Source organism: Mustela nigripes, chromosome 1 (genome assembly GCF_022355385.1).
Source record: "Mustela nigripes isolate SB6536 chromosome 1, MUSNIG.SB6536, whole genome shotgun sequence".
Lineage (NCBI taxonomy): Eukaryota > Metazoa > Chordata > Mammalia > Carnivora > Mustelidae > Mustela > Mustela nigripes.
In genome coordinates this window covers 218,401,196-218,424,956 of record NC_081557.1, presented here as the reverse complement: position 1 = coordinate 218,424,956, position 23,761 = coordinate 218,401,196, and the positions used below count along the sequence as shown (strand labels likewise).

General features: G+C 33.9%; 1 protein-coding gene across 2 annotated transcripts in view; it reads right to left on the bottom strand.

Moving 5' to 3' along the window:
* SLIT2 (slit guidance ligand 2) overlaps positions 1 to 23,761 on the bottom strand; it is a 354,964-nt gene that overhangs the window by 85,843 nt on the left and 245,360 nt on the right. For both annotated transcript variants that reach the window (XM_059381673.1, XM_059381682.1), the window contains exons 10-12: positions 13,714 to 13,785; positions 13,139 to 13,210; positions 1,622 to 1,693 (exon numbers count right to left, since the gene is read on the bottom strand). In XM_059381673.1, coding sequence (XP_059237656.1) covers positions 1,622 to 1,693; positions 13,139 to 13,210; positions 13,714 to 13,785 — 216 coding nt within the window. The remainder of the gene's footprint in view (positions 1 to 1,621; positions 1,694 to 13,138; positions 13,211 to 13,713; positions 13,786 to 23,761) is intronic.

The following is a 23,761-nucleotide window of genomic DNA, read 5'->3' as shown; positions in this document are numbered from 1 at the left end:
AATTGTGTTGCTTTAGCCCTGACAGGTTTAGGAATAGGCCTTGATCTAGAGATAAAATATTAGACTGAGGGACAAAGATAGCTTTTTAAGGAAGATTCACCTGCATACAGATCCCATGGTTTATTAACCTGATTGTTACACCAGTCACCAGTAAGTAGGTGTGGAAGGAAAAAAGAAGGTGCTACTTAAATGTTAGTACTAGACAGGCCAGTGATAGCAAGAGATTGCAAGTAAATGGCAAGGATAATAGTGCTAGGAGAATGTAGAAGAATGACAGAGAAGCAAATAAAACACAGGCCTTCCTGGCCTACAGCATCTAGCTATACCTATAATGTGTATAATGTATAGTCATTCTATTAAAGATCAGAAACAATATTTGCTGAGCTCACCTCAAGAGTTAAAAAATAATTTGAAACCCAAATAAAGACATTAGGTCCTAAAGATCAGTATTTTTCATAACTTACGGGTCTGTTGTAAAATCAATTTATTGGGTTGTACAAAACTGAAGATATAGAAAGAGAGAGATCAGAGAGAGACAGAGAATGCAATAAAATGAAGAGTATTATACATAGTAAGGGTAAATATCGTCTTGTTAGCAATTTGCTTCATTTGTGTGCATCTGGGTGTGTTGTGTATGAAAACTGGGTTGGGATTTAAATACATTTCTGGATAATGATGAAAATTTAAAACATGAATACTAGGATATAATTATAACATACATTTATCCAGTAAGGAAAAAGATATACATTTGGGAAATCTGTGGGATTAGGAGTAAGTTTTTGCCAAATTGATGATAGAAACCCCAACACCAAGAAATGTATACACCAAAAGAGAAAATAACATTTTAAACTTGAGAATTTTAAGGTAGACTGACTATGAACTAGTTGAGAGAAGACAGTATATCACACTCATCTTTGTATCCACAGCAACCCCAAATGAAGAACTCTGTGTATGTTTGTTGATGTGAAGAGAATTTGATGATCTAAAATGGCATTTTTTTTTCAATTCCTTTTTCATATGAGCATTCACTAAAATACTTGTGGTCAGGTTCTGTTTTTATACATATGTGTATAGTACATTCTTCTTTTGAGACAAAGGATTGGTAGCTACTGTCTAAGCAGAATGGTTTTTAGAAGTCACAGGCCAGGCATTGACAGATTAGTTTCTGAGTAGACACCAGTTGAAGTGCTCCTTCTGTGTTCTGGCCCTCGGCAACCACGTCTGGGTTCGGGGCACAGCATCCCAGCCTTGTCCCTCCTGTGGCTGCTTTCGATAAACACGGATAAACCTATCAGTACGTCACTCTCCTTCCCAACTATTGTTAAATCAAAACAGAGGGTTTCACAAAGGGCAGGGACAGCACGAGCTTTTAATGACAGAATAGCCAGGAAGCCTACATTTGTGACAGGGTGGACAGAAAGGTTTTGAAACAACTTCAAAGTGCTGTGTCTTCAAATAAATAACAGTCATCAGTATTAGCTGCACCAGACTAATCTTTTCCATCTCATTAAACTATGTCATTTGGGGTTGAGTCTTTTTGAAGTCTCCATGAAACCATGAGAGGTACACTGACTAAAATACAATGCTTGGTTCATCGGATCAGAAACCACCAAATACTTACAGTAACTGTAAGGAAAACAGTCCTTCGAATAAACTTTTTGGGAGTTCTGTGATTTTATTTCCATAGAGAACACTGAAAAAACATGATTTAAATGAAAAAAATTAGATATCAAGCCAGCATAACAAATTGATCTATCACATATGTATCCAGGCATACAGGAGGTTAGTAAGCACTCCATACATCATAAAAGCTACAGCTGAGTAAACAAACTTCAATTTGCAAATGCATTTTTTTCTGATTATAGATCATATATACGCTCATAGCAGAAAGTTTAAAAATCACTAAAAACCAGGGGCGCTTGGGTCACTCAGTCAGTTAAGCGTCCAACTCTTGATTTTAGCTCAGCTCATGACCTCAGGGGCATAAGATCAAGCCCTGGGTTGGGCTCTGCACTCAGTGGGGAGTCTGCTTAAGATTCCCTGTCTCCCCCTCCCTCTGCTCCTCCCCACGTCCACGTTCTCTCTCTAAAATAACTAAATCTTTTAAGAAAGAAAGCACTAAAAAATATTAAAAAATAACAAAAATGAACACAATTCATAATTTTATTGTTCTTTCTTAGAAGTGTCCACTGTTCAATTGCCATGTTTTGCCACACACACACACACGGTTCATACATAATGAGGGCATATTACAGTAACAAAAGAGAACACTAGGTGTGGAATTCATTGCTCACTAAAGGAATGGTTTTAGGCTTATCATACTGGTAAAATGTGAAAGGACTCTAGATAAAGGTAAGGTTTCTGCTACATAATGTGTATGCCTGGGAAATGTAAGATCTGTAATGTAAGAAGATGATCACTAATATTATAGAAATATTTTTGAAATGTACTTTTCCCCAAAAATATGAACAGGAATTCATCCTCATGGTACCCACCTCTGATCAGCCACTCAGGGTAGCCACCAAGGGCAAGGACATGGCTTAGTGCCTTCAGTACCCCTGGCACCTAGCTCTGATTTGAGAATGCAGTGACACTGTAACATTGGATTGATGAGTGATCACTGTTGGATGAGTGAGATGAAGAAATAAATTATCAAGGGGACAAATTATGGAATAATTAACAAACTGGGTGAAATGAATAGCAGTGTCTTGGCTCATCATATTGGCTATTAACAATAAGCTTGAAATGATGCCTATCTACTTTTAACGCCCCAAAGGAGGGAACTACAATTATGAAAAGATAGAAATTATAGTCCTTAGGGGGATAATACGGCAATATATATCAAATTTATAAATATATAAATTATATTTATATAAGTATAAATATATATCAAATTTTTTAAAAATTATACTTAGTTTCACTCTTAGGTGCTTAAGAAAATAATCAGAGACAGACAATATTTTATGCACTAAATGTTAGTCCTGATATAATTATAACAATGAAAAGATAGACACAAATAAAATGTCTCCAAATTCCAAAAAAGATATTAGTTAAAGGCATATTTCACACTGAAAAAAATCACATTTTGAAGAGTATTTAACAACATGAAAGTGTTGATGTTATAACGTTAAATTTGAAAAAAATAATAAAGTAGTACATTATAGTGTGATCTTAACTTTGTTTAGAAAAATATATACAGAAAAAGCAGAAAATCTCTGGATGGCAGGCAATATGATATTCAGAGTTGATTTTAATTTGCATCTATATATTTTTCTTTATTTTTTATATTGTCTGTAATGATCTTATTTCTTCTAAATATGAGAAAAATAATTTTTTGGAAAGGACATGAAGGATGTCATAATATATAAAGGAAAAAGTTGAAATAAGAATCTGAATAATATGTTTGGCAGCAGTACATGATTTTTGTTTGGAAAGGGAGAAAATAACAATACAAGAGAAATGAATATGAGTGAGGGAAAAGCTGTTGTTTCCTTTTAAGATGTCAGTGAGAGGTGGGATGTATTACAATATAGGAAAGAAATCCTCACGTGAATAAACAAATGAAGCTGGACACTATATTGTATAAGGAGACATTCCATTTGTATAGATCCCAGAGGTATAGTTACATAGTATAACAAAAAATTCACTTGTGCAGAATACAGACGCTTTGAAAAAGGAAAATCAATTAAAGAAGAAACCATTTTAAGAAATCAAAGAATAAAAGCAAATTCCGTATTGTCAGGGTCAAAGAGGTAAGGGAATTAAAAAAGGATAAGCAACAATAATTGTATTATTTAAGGTCAGGAATAAGAGAAAAGAAGCCTTTTGGAAACACACATGAGCAGATCAAGGCAGCCATTTTTCAGGCTATTCAATGCAATACCATTCAACTGATTAATTTAACAATAGATATCATATACTTATTATGTGCCAGCAGCTTTACTAGGTTCTAAGCTTGGTGTCCAATTAAGCTGAATCCAACTGTTACTTGTTGAATGATCATTTGCCCGTGCCACCAGACTAATAAAAGTGAGGTGAATGAAGTATTATTTCAAAGAGCAACCCAAAATAGCAATTTTGAAAACCTAAGGAGTTTTATATTTTGAGCCCACTAAAATGCAAAAAGGAAGTAGGATGCGTAGAAATTGTGGAGGGCCCATAAAAGAATTAAGGAGCAAGTTTGAAACTAGAAATAAACTATAAGAAAAAATGTGGAAAGAACACAAATACATAGTAACATGCTACTAAATGATGAATGAATCAACCAAGAAATCAAAGAAGAAATAAAAAAATACATGGAGACAAATGAAAATGAAAACTTGAGGTCCAAAATCTTCAGGTCAGAGCAAAAGCTATACTAAGAGGGAAGTTTATAGCAATGCAGGTCTTCCTCAAAAAGCAAGGGAAAATCTCAAATGAATAATCTAACCTAACACCAAAAAGAGCTAGAAAAAGAAAAAAAAAAAACAAGTAAAACTCTAAACCAAAGAAAGAAGGAATAAAGGAATAAAGATTAGAGGAGAAAAAAATGAAATAGAAACTAAACAATTATAGAACAGATCAATGAAATAAAGAGTTCCTTCTTGGAAAATCTATAAAATTGATAAACCTTTAGTGAAACTTATCAGAGGAAAAAAGAGAGAGACAGAGGACTCAAACAAAATCAGAAACAGAAAAGAAATAAGAACTGATATCACAGAAATAAAAAGGATTATAAGAAAATAAGATGTAAAACTATATACCAATAAATTGGAAAACTTAGAAGAAATGAATAAATTCCTAGAAATATACAACCTCCCAAATGGAATCAGGAAGAAATAGAGAATTTGAACAGACCGATTACCAGCAATTAAATTGAATCAGAAATTAAAAAAACAAAAAACAAAAAACAAACCAAAAAATAACAATAACAAAAACTCCCAACAAACAAGTCCACAACCAGTTGGGTTCACAGGTATATTCCACCAAACATTTAAGGAAGTGTTAATACCTATCCTTCTCAAACTATTTTAAAAAATAGAAGAGGGAGGGAAATTTCCAGATTTGTTCTGAAGTCAGCATTACCCTGATACCAAAACAAGATAAAGACAGTAAAAAAAAAAGAGAGCTACAAGACAATACCTCTGATAAACATGGATGCAAAAATCCTCAACAAAATGTTAGCAAACTGAATCTACTAAAAAAATCATTCACCAAGATCAAGTGGGATTTATCCTTGGGATGCAAAGATGGCTCAATATTTGCATAACAATCAGCATGATACATCACATCAACAAAAGAAAGGGTAAAAACCATATGGCCATTTCAAGAGATGCAGAAAAAAGCAACTGACAAATTACAACATCCATTCATGATGAAAACCCTCAACAAAGTTGGTTTAGAGGGAGCACACCTCAACATAATAAAGGCTAACCAAGAAAAACCCACAGCTAACTTCATTTTCAATGGTGAAAAACTGAGATCCTTTCCCGTAAGGTCAGGAGTAAGATAAGGATGTCCATTCTCACCACTTTCATTCAGCGTAGTACTGAAAGCCCTAAACCATAGTAATCAGAAAAGAGAAAGAAATAAAAGGTATTCAAATTGGTAAGGAAAAAGTAAAATTTTCACTGTTTTCAGATGACATGATATCATATATAAAAAAACCGTAAAGATACCACCAAAAAACCATTAAAACTGAGAAATGAATTCCATAAGGTTGCAGGATACAAAATCAATATACAGATATCTGTTGGTTCCTACACGCTGAATAATGAAGTAGAAGAAAGAGAAATTAAGAAAACAATCCTATGTGCAATTGCTGCAAAGAGAATAAAATATCTAGGAAAAACTTAACTGAAGAGGTGAAAACCTGTACTCTGAAAACTACAAAACACTGATGAAAGAAACTGAAGACAACATAAATGAAAAGATAGTCTATGCTCATGAATTAAAGAGTAAATATTGTGAAAATGGCCATGTTACCCCAAGCAATCTACAGATTTAATGTGATCCTTACTATCAAAAAACCAACAGCATTTTTCACAGAACTAGAACAGATAATCTTAAAATGTGTTTGGAACCACAAAAGACCCCAAATAGCGAAGAAATCTTGAAAAGGAAGAAGAAAACTGGAGGTATCATAATCCCAGATTTCAAGCTAGACTACAAAGCTACAGTAATCAAAACAGTATGGTACCAGCACAAAAACAGACACACAGATCGACGGAACAGAATAAAGAGCGCAGAAACAAACCCACGATTATATGATCCATTCATCTTTTACAAAGGAAAAAAGAATATGCAAAGAGAAAAAGAGAGTCTCTTCGGCAAATGATACTGGAAAATCTGGACAGCTACATGCCAAAGAATGAAATTGGACCACTCTCTTACACCATACACAAAAATAAACTCAAAATGGATAAAGGACCTAAATGTGAGACCTGAAACCATAAAATTACAATTACTCTGACAACAGTTACAGCAACATTTTTCTAGGTATGTCTCCTGAGGCAAGGGAAACAAGAGCAAATATAAGCTATTGGGACTATATAAAAATAAAATGTTTCCTTTATCAACAAAACTAAAAGCAACTTACTGGATGGGAGAAGATATTTGCAAATGACATATCAGATAATGGGCTAGTATCCAAAATATAAAACAAAACAAAAAACAAACAACAAACCAAACCAAACAACCAAAAATCAAAACAAAACAAACAAAAAACCCTATACAATTCAACACCAAAAACCCCCAAATAATCCAGTTAAAAAATGGACTGAAGACAGGAACAGACATTTCTCCAAGAAGATGTACAGATGGCCAAGAGACACATGAAAAGATGCTCAACATCACTCATCACAGGGAAATGCAAATTAAAACCACAATAAAATATCACCTCATACCTATTAGAATGGCTAGGATTAAAAAGACAAGAAACAACAAATACTGACAAGGATGTGGAGAAAAAGGAACTCTTATGAACTGTTCCTGGGAATGCAAAATGATGTAGCCACTGTGAAAAACAGTATGGAGTTTTCTCAAGAAGTTAAAAATAGAACTACCATATGATCCAATATTCTACTACTGGTTATTTACCCAAAGAACACGAAGACACTAATTCAAAATGATATATGTGCCCCGATGGTTATTAGCATTATTTACAATAGCCCTGCTATGGATGGAAGCAGCACAGGTGTTCATCGGTAAAGGAATGGATAAAGAAGAGATGGTTATACGTGCAATGGAATACTTCTCAGCTATTACAAAGAACGAAATCTTGCCATTTGCAATAACACGGATGGATCTAGAGAGTATAATGCTAAGTGAGATAAACCAGTCAGAGAAACACAGATATCATGTGATTTCACTGATACATGGAATTTATGAAACAAAACAAATGAACAAATAGAGGCAAACCGAAGAAGAGACTCTTAACTACAGACAGCAAACTGAGAGTTACCAGAGAGGAGGTGGGTGGAGGAATGGGGGGATACGTAAAGGCATCAAAAGCATACTTATGATGAGCACCGAGTAGTGGACAGAACTGTGGAATCACTGTATTATTAACAACTGTATTGTTAGCTATACTGGAATTAAAATTTAAAAAATAAAAAGGAAAAAAAAGGATTAAGAGGCAAATAATTTAATAGGTTGTTCATTTGGGACTTTTGCTTTAAAGCTTGGCTCGAATAGCTTGAAGGGAGGTCAAGTTAGGAGGTGTTTCTTATTTACCATGTGAAACTATTATTTTCCCAACAAATAATTGTTTTCTTTAGGATCATATTAAAAAAAATAGATGTTTGTTGTTCATGAGACAATTGGAGTACTGTCAATCATAAAAATATTATAGTAAATATTCAATGTGATGGGAATGAGATTTCTGTACAAAAAGGTATAGAAATACTAGAGCTGGTATAGTTTTCTTACACACAGTGAGATCAAAATGGTAACAAGGAAAAAGGAGTGAGAAATATAAAAAATCCAAAGACCAGAACAGAGAAGCTGCATGAGAGTCAAAAAAATTGGGCCAAAATCCATAAAAACGGGGAAAAGACATGTCATCACATAAAGATATAAAGTGCAAGAAGGCCAGTGAGTATTTGGGCTACATTCCTATGAGGCAAAGAAAATCTTAAAAGAAATTGAAAGATGAAAATGAATTTAGCTGAGAAGAAAATAAATACCTAAGGGATATGGATAATATCATCCAACTACCAACAGTGACAAATTGGGTAGCTTTTCTTAGACATAAGTTATATTCAGCATACTGTATACAGTGTACAAGTGTGCTGATCAAGAATTATTTTATAGCCCATTGGGCCAATAGGGAAATCTTAAGCAGCTCTTATACCTGATACCAGAAGGAAGGCTAAGAATTCCTTTTTTTCCTTTAAAGTTTTTTTTCCTCCTTCTAAGTTTATTTTATTTATTTATTTTTTTAAAGATTTTATTTATTTAGCAGAGAGAGACACACTGAGAGAGGGAACACAAGAAGGGAGAGAGGGAGAAGCAGGCTTCCTGCCTGGCGGAGAGCCCAATGTAGGATTTGATCTCAGGACCCTGGGATCATGGTCTGAGCCAAAGGCAGACGTTTAACAGACTGAGCCATCCAGACACCCCAAGGCTAAGAATTCTAAGTCAAGTTTCATCCCTGCAAGTTTCAATGTTAAAACAGTGGAGATACCAACAGCTGGTGGCCCATCTTTGAATTCTCCTTTGCTGTTGAAAACTGGCAAAAGACAAATCTACTACTAAGAGAAAAAAAAAATTCAAAACAGAAACCTATAAGAAGGTTATCATGAAAAGGTGTTACGGGCAGACTTCATTATTCAAACAAATGTCAGAAAGCTATACTTACAACATTGAAAACAATGTATATCTGAGAAATAAAACACTAAGCAATTTTAAAGAGAATATGATAAAGAGAAAAAAAGAGGTTGTTACATTTTCACTGAAAACTAGTAGTTAAAATGTAAGGTACTTAGCAGTTAACACCATTTAAGAAAAGACTGCATGGATTGTTAATACAGCAATCAAATTAAAATACAGCCATCTTTCCTTGTAGACCTCAGCAGAATTTGGGAGCTAGTTAGTGAAAAGAGAAATTATAATAAACACTACAACGGTTTCCAAGGGGTTAATGAAAGAAAAGACCAAAACTATGTGTTGAAGATCTTGGACATAAACATTTTCTGGGATAATCAAAATTGAGAAATGCACAAATTTACTTAGGAGAAGAGTTTGTCAAAGCCCTTTCTTTTGTTTCTGGAATGTTTCCTCAGTGCTTTAACAAGGCGAGTAGGGGACTCATCTTATCCCTATTTTAGAAATGAGATAACTGAGGCACAAGGAAATTAGTAACAATGTCATCCATGTGCCTAGTAAAGTGAGTTGGCATTTGAACACAACCCAATTAGTGTCCTAAAGGCTATCTTGCTTAGCCTTATTACAAAATTATGTTTCTAATCAGTCAGTGGAAAACAATAAAAGATGTTTGATGTTTACAGACAATGCCTAATATACTAATATATTGAATCCCTAATAAATTGTTATTAAATATTATAGAAATACTGTTGATGTCACAGTAAGGGCAATAAAAAGCACCGAGGATAAAAGCATCCAATAGGTCCACATATTCTGAATGACATTTTCTCATTAATATGTAATAAATTAAGTGAATAATAAAATATATTAGCATATCAATAATATAACAATATACAGTAATAATATGTAATAAAATGAATTTTAATGTTACTAAAAATAAACAAATGTTAATGCAATTATTTAATAGGAGAGGCCTTTATTTATGTAAGTAATCTGTACACCCAAAGTTGGGCTTGAACTCATGATCCTGAGATCAAGAGTCACATGCTCTACCGACGGAACCAGCCAGGCACACTTACTATTCTAAGGTAATTTAGTAACAATTTAAAATAGTCCTTTTTATTTAATAAAATGCATTAGAAGTATTTGGCATCATATCACCTTTAATTATTGTTGTTTCTTTAGCAAATGCAGGGACTAAATTAAACTGGGTATGTATGTATGAGAGTGCAGTTCCAGAAAGACACTGAGAGAAACCTTTACATGCAAACACCTGATTTTAAAAAGGAGAGTGTTGCCAATTTGCATGGCTATCGCAGTTATCCAGACCCCCCACCCCAAGTCACTCCACTTCTTTCGAAAGATGGAGATGGCTCACTATTACATTATGCTCTCCAACCCTACTCTTTTCCTGCAAACCTATAATCTATCTGTCAACATCTTTGTCCTTTTGTCCTCGCGGTCATGTCTTAGATCTTGCCTCTAGCAACAACTGCAACCTCTGCATAATTTCAGTTTCAACCTTCTGCCTCCCTGCAGTTACATTTTTCTTGCACTTTCTTAAAACATGCAGGACACTCTTGTCTTGGGGCCTTAGTAGCTAGCTGTTCTCTCTGTCTTGAATGTTCTTTCTCCATGGATCTGCAGAGCTCACTCCTACAACTGGAGTCCTCAGGTCTTTTCCCAGTATCACCTTCTTAGAAGGCCTTTGCTGACAATCTTGTTTGAAATTTCAGCTCTCTTCCCACTGGCATTCCTCTTCCTTCTGCTTGCTTTATTTTCCTTCACAGATTTTTTTTTTTTTTTTTTTAGGTTCCACCCCCAGCGTGCATCCCAGTGTAGAACTTGAACTCAGGATGCTGAGATAATGACCTGAGCTCAGATCAAGATTTGGACGCTTAACCAAGTAGCCACCCAGGTGCTGCTCCACAGCATTTTAAAATAATCAGATATAATATATCTTCTGACTATGTATAGTTTATCATTGGTAATCTCCATGAGGGGGGGGGATTTCTGTATTTTGTTCACTCATGCATCCCCAGAGCCCTGAGTAGGGCTAAGACAAACAGGGTCCCAACTCAACTCTGTGGGATGTACAATTTTGCTGAAATGAAGAGAAAGGCTATTGCAAGGCTGGAGAGTTGTACACTTTATGAAGGGGTAAATAAATTAATCTTTGGAAGGTCAATTCAAAAGGTGAACACAATCAGGAAAATGATACCAGCTGTAGCACATGGACTCTCCCTCATATAGCTGTTTGATGCTCTTCATGTAACATCTGTTTTCTGATGTTACACGGCTGTATGTGGGTATCCCACTTCTGAAAAACAGTTCCTACTCTTCGGCATACTACTAGGTTTCAAACTAGAAATTCCCCAGTGACTTAATGCTCTGACTAAAAGTCAGTTCTATAAGGAAAGATAATGCTTTGTTACAGCTTTCTGAAAAAAAACTGTGAACGTGAAGCTCTGGTCATGAAAATTAAGATTTCATTTCAGCAGGCATGTTCTTCTACATGTGTTATTTCTCTTCCTATTTGCTCTGAGTCTATTATATTTATATGGGTAGGCATGTAATAATTTATAATAGAGTCATTAGTTGTAACCATGTGTTTATTTATAAATATAATATTAAATAACACATTACATAATAGAGTGTAATATGTAATAGAATAAAACACATAACAGTAGTTAATAAATATGTGTTATTATAGATATTAAATATAATCTATAATATAATATAGAAACAAGAAATTATATGTTTTATTTATTACTTATTTTATCTTATCATATCTTTTTATCATACAACCAGAAAGAGTCTATTAAGATTAAGGTAATAGCTTAATAGTAAACTGTAAACAAACAGATCTATGTAAGAATTCTCCAACCATTTCTCTCTCTTTTAACATTTACTGGCTTTCTTTGAGGCACAGATACTTGAAGGACCAGGCATTGGAACAGTGACTAGACTTGTGTTCTGTTCTTTTGTGTGGCTGGAATGTGGTCTGTATTTACTTTGGACAATATTACTGTCCAGACAATTTGAGTAATTTAATGGAGTTTTACATTAAACTTTGTTATTGTAGAATCTGCCAGCCCATCCTAAGAGCAGTTTGCACTCTACATTTTCTGCCAACAATTCTTCCACTGATCTTGGACTTCCTCTAGTTAAATCAGCATCAACAAGAGGGGTGCCTGGGTAGCTCAATTAAGCTTCCACCTCTTGATTTTTGGGGTTGTGAGATCAAGTCCCCCGTGGGGCCCCATGCTCAGCGAGGAGTCTACTTGAGATCTTCCCTCTTTCCCACTCCCTTCCCCCATTCTCTCTCTCTCTCAACAAACAAACAAACAAACAAACAAACATCAACAGCAAACAGAAACAGACCTAAGCAGATACTTCAGGTGAAAGGTGAAGTGATAGATTTTCTTTCTTTCTTCAGAGGAAACTAGTTTTCTGAGCAGACCAGCATAGCAACCTCAAGAGCCCCATGCCCAGATGACTGCTACTAAGCCCCAGGTGTTTATCTGAGCCTCACGCATGCATCTGGCAGAACTCGGAATTCTGCCATCCTTTCCCACGAGGAGAACCCTTCTCCGAACCCACACTCTTAGACAAATACATGCCATCCTCCATGTTCAAACTCTAAAGTTAAAATCTGAAAGAAAGTTTACCTTACTTGGTGGACTTCTGAAGATTTTTTACTAATTTGAAAAAATAACAGCCTTTATCCATTTATTTGACACTTTCATTTATGTAGTTATCTGCCTGAAAATCCTTTTGAGATTAAAAAGCTGTCATACTTTGTTATCTTTGTTCTTTGAGAGAGTAAAGCTGGTCCTTTCAGGGAAGTCTTAAGGAGAGGAAGCAGGAGTCGAAGAAGCCCCTCACTGGGCATCTTCAACTGTTCTCTTTAAGACTTCACTGGACATCATTCCAAAGGGGACTTTGTCCCTAGAGAGTGGCTACTGGCTTAAGGAATATAAATACAACAATGACCAGAGTGCTCCAAAATAAACATTTCCCCTTTATTTCAGAACCAGAAAAATTACCAATAATATCAATGTACAATAATAAAGAGGCTCTTAACCTAGCTCTCTAAATAGCAAAACTATGAAATCCTAACATATACACCTTCAAAAATGGGCTGGTTTTAGTGACGGGTGGCAGTCTTCCACAAAAATGATGAAATTCATTAAAATCGATAGTAATTAATATTATTAATAGTTCATAAGAAAAAGTAAAGACAATTTTTCTTAAATTCGGATTTTTAAAGAAATGGAGCCATTATTAGTTGTGTATTCTGCTTTCCTTCTGTGATGTGGTCAATACTTACAGGGAATTCAGAGAGCGTAGTCCTTGGAAAGCATCTGGTGCTAGTTCAGAGATCTGATTATTGCTCAGGTCACTAAGATTAGAAATAGGGTTAGGTTAAATGAAATAGAATGTCAGGGAGGATTTATAGCAGGAGAAAGCTATTTACTGCCTTTACATGTCGATTTTGCACCTATCAATACATGTATAAAATTTGCAACATGAAACATCTGAAGCATCTTAAATTAAAAAAAAAAGTCAGACTTTTAAATCAATTATTGGCTCTTTGCTAAAATCATTATAAGAGATGCCATGTCCTATTTTTGAAAATAGAATATCTAAGGTTTGACTGCATACTATACTGATCACGTACATTCACATGGGTGTGAATCATTATGTTAAATTTCAGATAACTTAAAAATATCACATGGTTTAGATTTTAACATTATAGTATTATACAACGAGCAATCAGATAGTCACATCACTTAATATTTAAGCTGTCAAACACTCAAATATTCATACGCAAGTAAATGCCTGCATGGTCATGACCTGTATAATTTTTAAAATTACATATATTCCATAATATTATTCACTCACATTCTTCTAAGCTTTTTATATGGTGAGAAAGCTCCAGGAGGGATGACCTTGATTGAGTTCTGTTCCAAACGTCTGCAATGAAAAAATTCAATTTTTAAAAGGAAACGTGAGCTCTCAGGGATGTTTAATTCAAGCCCAGGATTCATGTCAAGAAGCAAAGTTGATAAGTTGATACTCTTCATGAGCAATTCCTTTTTCTTCCCCCCTCAAAAATGACTACTAAAATTAATAATGCCATGCCCTAAATGTGGAGCAAGATTGGGAATAAAAACAAGGCAATTATATAATGAATAAAAACCTCCTGATTTTTAGACATTACAGGAACATTAATCTTTAAGTCTGGACTTTCTATAAAAAAGAAAGCACCTATAAGAAACTAACTTCGGGGTACATTTTAATAACCTTTATATCAGAAAGAGAAATATGTAGTAACACTGAATAGATGTACAAAATGTTTAAGAGATAATTATAACTCTTTCACAAAAGAAATTACTGTTGGAATATTAAATTTTATAAACCTTTTATTTCCTCCACAGAAAACATATTATAGGTTCAAAAAAGCTGTTATAGTCAGAAAATTAATTTTGCAGCTTCTTATGAGGCAAATCTTAAATTCCCAAACCATTAAGTATAGTAAGTATTTTCAGTAAGACTGGCTGGACTCTAAATACTTCGTATGAAAACCACTATAGCAAAGTGTATTTAAATACAAGTGTTTTTATCATGCACTGAAATCAGAGTTGCCAATAATTCTACCCTCTGGTTTTGTTATCGAGAAATATACAATTTTTCCCACTTAGTGGGAAACACCTTTCATTAAGTGTTTTGGTAAGTATTTTATCCATCAAACAATGTTGCCTCCCAGCTTCATTTCTATCCATGTGAACATCGTAATAAATGTTTCCATCCCCTTCTCCTCTTCTCTTTGTATCCCAGAGGCTGACTCTAGGGAACCATCTATCCCAGGCTCACTTTGGCATTGGTGGGATTTGGCCAATGAGAGGCACTAGAGACGGAAGGGAGGTTGAGCCAAGAAGCCAGGATATCCTCCCCTGCTCTGCATCAGGGGATGTTCCCAGCAGGGATCCCCAGATCTCCTTCTTAAGTTTAGCTCCTGCTGGGGCCACCTCCTAACTTTGTACACCATCCTTTTCTTCTTAGGTTTTTATAGTCCCAGAGGGAGAGGCCCCTTTCTGTTCTGTGTATCATTTTCACAACTGCTGAGTTCATTCCTTATATTAAATCCCTCTGTTAAAATACATGGTAAGAGCTTCACTTTCCTGCATGGATTAAAATCCACACACACACACACACACACACACAATAGACAGGTATATATATTTATATTGGAATTTTTATATATTTATGCATAAATACAATAACTACATATATGTATATTGATGATACTGTGTCATATACATTGGTTCATTTTTACTGAATATTAGTAATACTTGAACATGTAACTATTACCAACACTTAATGAGCTGCAAATCAAAACAAAGAAAATACCCCACCCCTGGGGATAAAAATATATGTTTATAAAAAATAAAAAATTAAAAAAAATTCCTGGATTAAAAATTCCTATATGAGTGGATAAATTAAAGGTAAAATTCTATAATGTTAATTCTTTTATGATCAGAAGTTGCAAAACATCTTTTCATTTTATGTTATATTCTTTCCTGTTCATTAGGAAGGAAATGGTGGCCATTATAGGCAAGAATGCTTTAAAATGATACTATCCTCTTATCAATTCTTAAAAATCAGAAATTTTTAAAATATCCAGGGAACCAAGAGAATTGTGATGAGTGTTGGAAAATTTGGGGTAATTACATGTGCAAAGTATTCCTTGCCAACCTACTGTGGTTGGAGTTACAGGCTACATAAGGGTTTTGTTTGTTTGTTCTTTTGTGTTTTGTTTTCTTTTTCTGAAGCTATTTTTTAAATTCTATTTACCTAAAGCTTCTCTTTTTTGGCACTGTAAATAATTAGAATTAGACCAATCCAATATGCAGAAAAAATGTTAATTATATTGTTGACACAAATAAGCATATAAAATAAACTGTCACTATTTAAAAAAAAAAAAAAGAAAAAAGAAAAAAGAAAATACCCCAGATGGTTAAATAGAAATGCATACATTTTGGTCTTATCCAATTCCAAAGTCCTCCTCACAGTGCCAGGCTTTCTTCAACAGGCTCGGGTTTCACATTGACCGCCTTATCTCTATATGCAATGGGTTTCCTCAACAATATTGCTCCTGAACTCATTGTAGCACTTAACATTGCAAACAATACTTCTTCCACGGATCACTGTATGCCTCTGGTTCTCTACTTTTCTTTTTTTCTTGATTTCTGGATTTGTTTTCTAATCCTCTAAATCCTGTTATTCCCCAGGTTACTATCCCTTCCTCTCTGATACAAAAGGTAAACTCTTTTCTCTATTATCAGCATCACTGGTTATGATTCTCCTCCTTCAAAAAGCAGAAATTATTTTGTTCACACTCAAGATAAATTCAAGTTTATTTACAAAATATGTGAGGAAGAAAATACAAACTGCTCATAGTGTACCAGTCAGATCAGTCTTTTAGGGGCCTTTTTGGTATGCACATTTATTTTATCTCATTAAAGTCTTCCTGCATAAAGAATTCAGATTGTACACTTTATGTCAAATATGGTATCCTACATATTTTCCTAATATCATTAAATATTTTGGAAGATGCTATTTTTAATGTCTTTATAATATCTCATTATCAAAATGGACCACATTCCTTAACCATTCCTTATTATTAGCCCATTTATGTTAGTAGTAATTTTACATTATTATGAATTGTATTGTTTAGTTATTTTAAGATGACTGAAGCATGGCCTCCTCTTAAAGCCCGCCTTGATTTTCTCAGGTGTGGTTACTTGTATCTTTCTCTATATACTCAAGGGCATCCTCTTCTCTGTGTCTCTGCTCTGTCTCACTGTATTCTAGTCATTTTTCACATATCCTTTCTCCTCCAGGTTCATTGGCTCCTAGGGGGCAGATCTGCCCCAGAAGAAAAGAAATAAATTGTATGAAGAAAATATGGATTTGGCATCTTGATTATTTATCTAGGTCTTGAGAAAGGGTACTTTCTTCAAAAGCTCTAAATATAACAAAGGGCATTTAAATCATTTCACTGTTACATTATTGATTAGTATGTTATAAATTGATGGTTTAGAGACACTTTTTTTTTTTTTTTTTTTTTTTTTTGCTGAGATCCATTCTTAGAGTTAGATCTTAAGAAGTTTAAAATGTAATCAATGAAAATACTGTGAAGGCAAGCTATAGACACAACACTATTAACGAGGGCTTTCTTCAAATCCAGAGCAATGAAACATCATTTCATTCTATTAAAGATTTGCTCAAAATAATATAAAGCTATGATGAGAAAAAATTAAAATTCTTAGTGCCTAGTAGATTTCTTTCAATGAAACACTAATGTAAAACTAGTTTATATGATCACTTTTCATAAATATCATTTCAAGTTCCTGAGAACAGAAAACTGGTATTTATTCATTTATTCACTCTCTGTATTCTACCTATGCAAAATACACTATATGAATGGAATTCATCGGTGATCAGAAGCAAACATGTTTATACCCTCATGGACGTTTTACTGATAAAGTATCTAATTTTACAGTTACAGTTCTGATTAATTTGTTCAATAAAAAGTTCTTAAAATTAATATATTCAGCATTGAAATATCAATAACATTAATTCACAAATGTGGCCAAACTAATTCTGTCATCTAAATGAAGAATTTTGTTAGAAATTTTTAAACTCAGTTATTACTTTAAACTCTCTGAATCCAGAACACTTAAAATAATCACTAATTGTTCTAATGGCACTCAAATACATTTAAGTAAAACAACTAAATTTATGTGTCTAATCTACAGTTCATGTTATTGATAAATATTCCTAGTCAAGTAGACAAATGATATGTAAGTGAAGGTATATACTTTTTAGAAAATGCATGCAAAGAAAGTTATAAAACAAGGACAACTCATGACCAAATAGTGTCAAATTTTTACATAAAAATAATAATTCCAACATAATATAGTGATGTTGCACATATCAGTCATTCTTGCAATATACCATGACTTAACCTTCACATTAAAACTATTTCTTTTTTTTTTTTTAAGATTTTTTATTTATTTATTTGACAGAGAGAGACCACAAGTAGGCAGAGAGGCAGGCAGAGAGAGAGGAGGAGGCAGGCTCCCCGCAGAGCAGAGAGCCCGATATGGGGCTCGATCCCAGGACCCTGAGATCATGACCTGAGCCGAAGGCAGAGGCTTTAACCCACTGAGCCACCCAGGTGCCCTTAAACTATTTCATTTACAACATATGCAACAGAAAGCTGAACAATCACATGTAAAATGGATTTGCTTGCTTTTCTTTATCTATTTGCTTACAACCTTTGTTCAAAAAAAAAAAAAAGGGATTTGAAACAGAGCTTATATGGTTATTTACACTGACTCAGCAGCTAATTGGTTTTTATGGCATTCTACCAGCAGTCCATTAAGGCAAAGCATAATTGCTTCCTTCATTCAAACATATTCTCAAGCAAGAAAATATTCTACCACTGACAGATGTCAACCAATAAATTTTAAAATGTTTCAAAATGTCCATTTCCTCCTCTTTACTGGGCAAACAATAAACTAATGTCTACTTCCTTTAAATTCAGATGTCTAGGACCATACTTTTCATTATAAGAACTTTAGGATATATTTTTGAAAACTACAAGCAACACACATCTCAAATGGTCTTCATACTCCTATAGAAAAGATGGGAAGATATTTCCACAAGATTATAAAATATAAGGAATAAATATATTAGAGCATTTGGGTGAAGGTTAAAAAAAGAAAATGAGATGTACATTTTCTATCTTTCCTATCCTCTAATCTTCTATTTTAATAGCATAAAATCTGCTGAATTTTATAGAGTGCAAATCTGAATCCATTGTTCCATGAAGAATCTAATTAGAACATTCTAGGGTTACAAAAACAGATAGTGTCATCACTAAGATATATTGGCATGCTATGGGTAAAATCCACCATAATTAAGAGCCTTCCAAATGTTAGTCCTTCATAAAAATAAGAATCAATATTTTGAGTTTCAAAGTAAAAATATATTTAAAAAACTGAATAAGGGAGGGAGAATGCTCAATTAACCACATACTATATGGAAATCTTTTTCATGTAAAAGTAGCCAGAACCTTTTCCTCCACAGAATGTAATGTGAACAATTCCAAAACATTTTATCATTCTAGATGTGTGTGTGTCTGTGTGTGTGTGTGTGTCTGTGTGTGCGTGTCTGTGTCTGTGTGTGTGTAGTTTATACAAAAGCAAACTACTGTTACCATTGCATCAAAATCACAAGGAACTTTTAGTTAGAAGTCCAATTAGATAAGAAATGGAAGCCATTTTCTAACTACCCCATCCAAAATTTCAGAGGTACAATATGTTTAGCCAATAAAAACCTTTCTCCTCACTCACATGCATCTTTTTCTCTTATTCTTTAATTACTGCTTTAAAAAAATAATAAACCATGCATGTCTTCACACTTACAGGGTTCCTAGGGAATGAACTGCAGCCAATATATACCACTTTCTGGTGCCTATTTTAAAGATTGTAGAAAATGGAAAATTATCAAGAAATCTCTCTGCTCTCATACTATATAGACTCTTAGAACATGGAAATGATGTACCAGTACATCTGAGCTCTGTGACATAAAATACTCTACAATGGTTATCAGCGAGCAGATATTACATCAGTAGAGTATACAACACAGTCCAACCTGGGAATTAAAAACTCCAACTAGTTCTGAAGCCATTTACAAGACAGTAAACAATATTAATTTATTTTAAAAGACACTTCCAGCTCACTAGTTTTCAATTCTCAGGAATTATTTTCAATATTTTTCAAACTAAATTATGTTGACAAACCATACAAAATAGCATCCACATGCCAAAGCTAAAATAGCTCTCTCCAAGAGGTATTATGTTTTGTATATGTGTATGCATAAAGACAAAAAGGTATGGTTTAGTGATTAAAAATAAAAAGGTATGGTTAAGTGATTAAAAGTACGAGATTTACAACCACTGATAAACTCTGTATCCTTTGCAAAAATTAATTTGCTTCTTTGTCTCAGTTTCTCTTTCCAAAAAATGAGGAAAATAAAACCTACTATAAAACATGTTTTTGTAAAAATTATGAGATGGAGGAAAAAATGTTTTTTTTTCTTGCTTAAAAAGGGGGAAAGAATAAACATATGGGGATATACATGTGTATATATGTAATCACACATAATAAGCAGCATCATATAATAAAACATCTACAACATGCTAGTTTCACACACACAGATTATATAGAGAAATAAATCTGATACATTATTTAAAATAAATATATGTGATTCCAAAACACAGCTTTAAACAAATTAGCAGTACAGATTTGCAGATAACCCAGCAATTATATATTAAACACGTACACACATACATCATTCACATGAAGGCTGAAAAAATACATAAAATGTTGTAATTTCCATGATTGACATGATTAAAATATATAACATTGTCTCAAATTTGGAAACTGTCTTAGGAACTCAAAAAGGCTTTACTACATCAGTGAAGTATGAGTTTGGATTGATTGTATCTGTAACATACAGCCCAGATGTTGATTATACATGGCAATAAAACTGACAGTTCTTTGCATTTTCCCCATCTGCTTTTAACATAAATGGCAAAAACAGCTGCCAGAGAATAGAACATAGATTTAATGGGGTGTGTTTGTGTGTGGGGAGGGGGTTGTGGAATGACCCTAGCTTCTGGATCTTAGACTGCTCAGTGTAGCCAAAGAGTCTCATCATAGGTAACATTAATCCAACATTTGAAAAGGAGGAAGCAGCTATATTCCGTTGACATTAGGGATTCTCTTGCCTAGTACATAATAATTCTAAAGTAAATACTTTATATTTCTGAATTATTACTACTAGTTTTAGCAGTAAATGTATGCCCTGAAATCTTTCATATGTCTATATAAAATGACGGAAGATATTTTAGACTGAAATACTTTCCAAGTTTAATAAGTAGCTTCAGCAGCTGAGTGAATATTTGCCTCTGGAGGGACACATTATGCATATAGAAATATGCAAATGTGCATACTTCTGCCTTAGGATTGTGTCCATACTGAGTATCAGCCATCCCTGTCTTAGGTGACTTGTTCCTGAATATTGTCCATTTCTGTAATCTTATTTTATTTTATTTTTTTGTGATGTCATTCTAGGGTACATGCCTCTTAGGGTAAATCCAGCTGATGTTTTCATGGTATAAATAACTCTTCTTCCATTTGGCCTTTCAGTGTTTAAAGCAAGACACAAATGTGTGTGTGTGCAAGGGTGATTGTTCTTCCTGAATTCATATTCACGTGGTGAACTAAATGAATGTTAACATTTTAATTTGTGTACTCATATGCATATATATTCAAATGCAAAGATACAGTCAAAATGCACAATCACATGCTTTAGATTTACGGGGGGAAATGGGCTTACGTATAAGGCTCACTGATTTCAGGGGAACAGAGTATAGATTCATAATGTCAATAATAGCAAGATTTCATATATAATTTTTCTTTAGCAATTCAAGAAAGAAAAATAGATAATTGTTCTGCTGCTTTGTTTTTCATTATTGATGAAAATCTTTTGGACACTAACTTTGAGTCAGGCACTGAGCTAAGTTGCCCATTTGGTAATAATTTTAGTTTTATAAACATTATGCAAATTGTCTTTCCACATTACTTTTTTAACAGTATTACTCAATGAGTAGATAGCTATTGACCTTCTTCCTCTGCACCGATTTATTGTCCAAATTATCCATCATCTTTTTCCTCAAGTTTAGGTAACATTGTGGCCACTAGTAGTATTTGAACTGCATGAATTCTCAATTTAATCTTTCCAGGTGATTATAGAACCATAAATCTATGACTTAATCCCTAAAAAACACATGCTGGTGATTTGTCTGTTAATAAGGAACGTTTTAACCATGCACCAGCTGTCTTCATTTTTATGTTAAAGTCTACACACGTCTTATTTGACCTCTGATGGATCTCCATTTACTTTTCTGTAGAAGCTTTAAGTGGATCGACCCATTCTTGGGATCTCCTTACATTCCTATCTGCTGCTATGCTCACCTTTACCACACCCTAAGGACTGTTGCTATCACTTCCTTAGTGTACTCCGTCCCTCCAAAGCATTTTCCACCCCATGTTAGGGTAATTTTTCTAACTAACAGATCTCATCATGCTACTAATACACTCCAAATGCTTCCTTTCATACTACTGTTACTAGGAGAGGTGACTCTTCAACATCAGGCTCCCAATTTATGTCCTAGCAACCAAAAACTGCTTTAATTTCTCAAACATATACCACATCTAACATTTCTGGGACTTTGCCCATGCTTTTTCCTCTGTCTTTAGTGACCCCAGTTTCTCCGCCTGCCAGACACATTCTCATACCTGGAGATGCCTTTATTCTCCCACACAAATCAAGGTATGCGTTTCTCTGTATTCTCTCTGTCTGTATTTTATTACTTATCACATAGCTTTCAGATTTTCTCTTTGTGTGGTTTTAATTCTCTATACTGTAAACATATTGAAGGCTGGGAATGTGTCCTTTCATCCATAATGTCTGAGGCGGAATAGGCACTCAAAAATATTTGTTGAGTATGTAGTGCATGAAAATACATGCTATTTTCCCACATGTTCTTCTTCTCTTGCATAATACTCATCAGACTCCTTGGATTTTTTAAAAGAGAAACCAGTTAGAGTTTCTTTCTTGCCTTACCACCTTAATCTCCACTCTGGTCATTTCAGTATTTCTTTCTTGCCCATCTGTTTTTAATTTTGCCATACTTCTTTTCACTTCTTAACTAATATTATAGAATTTTGATTGAGTCTTCTATGTCTTTCTCCTAGGCAAGCCATTATAGCTTTTTGCTTTAATGATCATACATCTCAACAAAAAATCACATAAAGTATGTGAGTATATATACACCTAACATATGTTACATATATAGCTCTTTGGGGAAGTTAGGCACAAATAAAAAAGAAGTAAGAAAATAAATTCAAAAGACAACCAACAGAATGGGAGAAACTATTTGCAATACATATATTTGATATATTTGGTAAGTCGTTAATATCCAAACAAAATAAAGAATTAATAAAACTCAGTAGCAAAAAAAAAAAAATCCAATTTAAAATGGGAAAAGGTCTTTAAATAGACATTTTTCCAAAGAAGACATGCAAATGGCGAATACATACATGAAAAGGTACTCAAAATTGCTAGTCTTCAAGGAAATGCAAATCAAAACCACAATAAGATATCACCCCAGAACTTTAGGCTGGCTATTATCAAAAAGACAAGAGATATCAAATGTTGGCAAAGATGTAGAGAAAAGAAAATCTTTGTGCATTGTTGGTGGGAATGTATATTGGTACAGCCCCTTTGGAAAACAGTATGGAAGTTCTTAAAAAAATTAAAAACAGAACTACCACATGACCTAGTAATTTCACTCTTGGGTGTATATTTGAAGAAAATGAAATGAGTATCTTGAAGAGATGTGTGTACCCTCATGTTCATTGTAGCTTTATGCACAGTGGCCAACACAGAGGAACAACTTAAATGTCCTCTAACTGATGAATGGATAAGGAAAATGTGATATAAATATATGTGTGGGTGATATTTATATATACACACATATATACATATATATAATTCACACACATACGCACATTATTCAGCCATAAAAAGAAAATCCCGTCATTTGCAACAACACGGCAAACCTAGAGGGTATTATGCTAAATGAAATAAGTTAGAGAAAGACAAATATTGCATGCTATCAATTGTATGTGGAAGCTTGGAAAAAAATGCCGATTTCATTGAAACAGAGAATAGAATGGGTTGTCAGGGGCTGTGGAGATGGGGAAAGGGGAAGATGTAGTCAAAGGCTATACATGTTCAGTTATAAAGG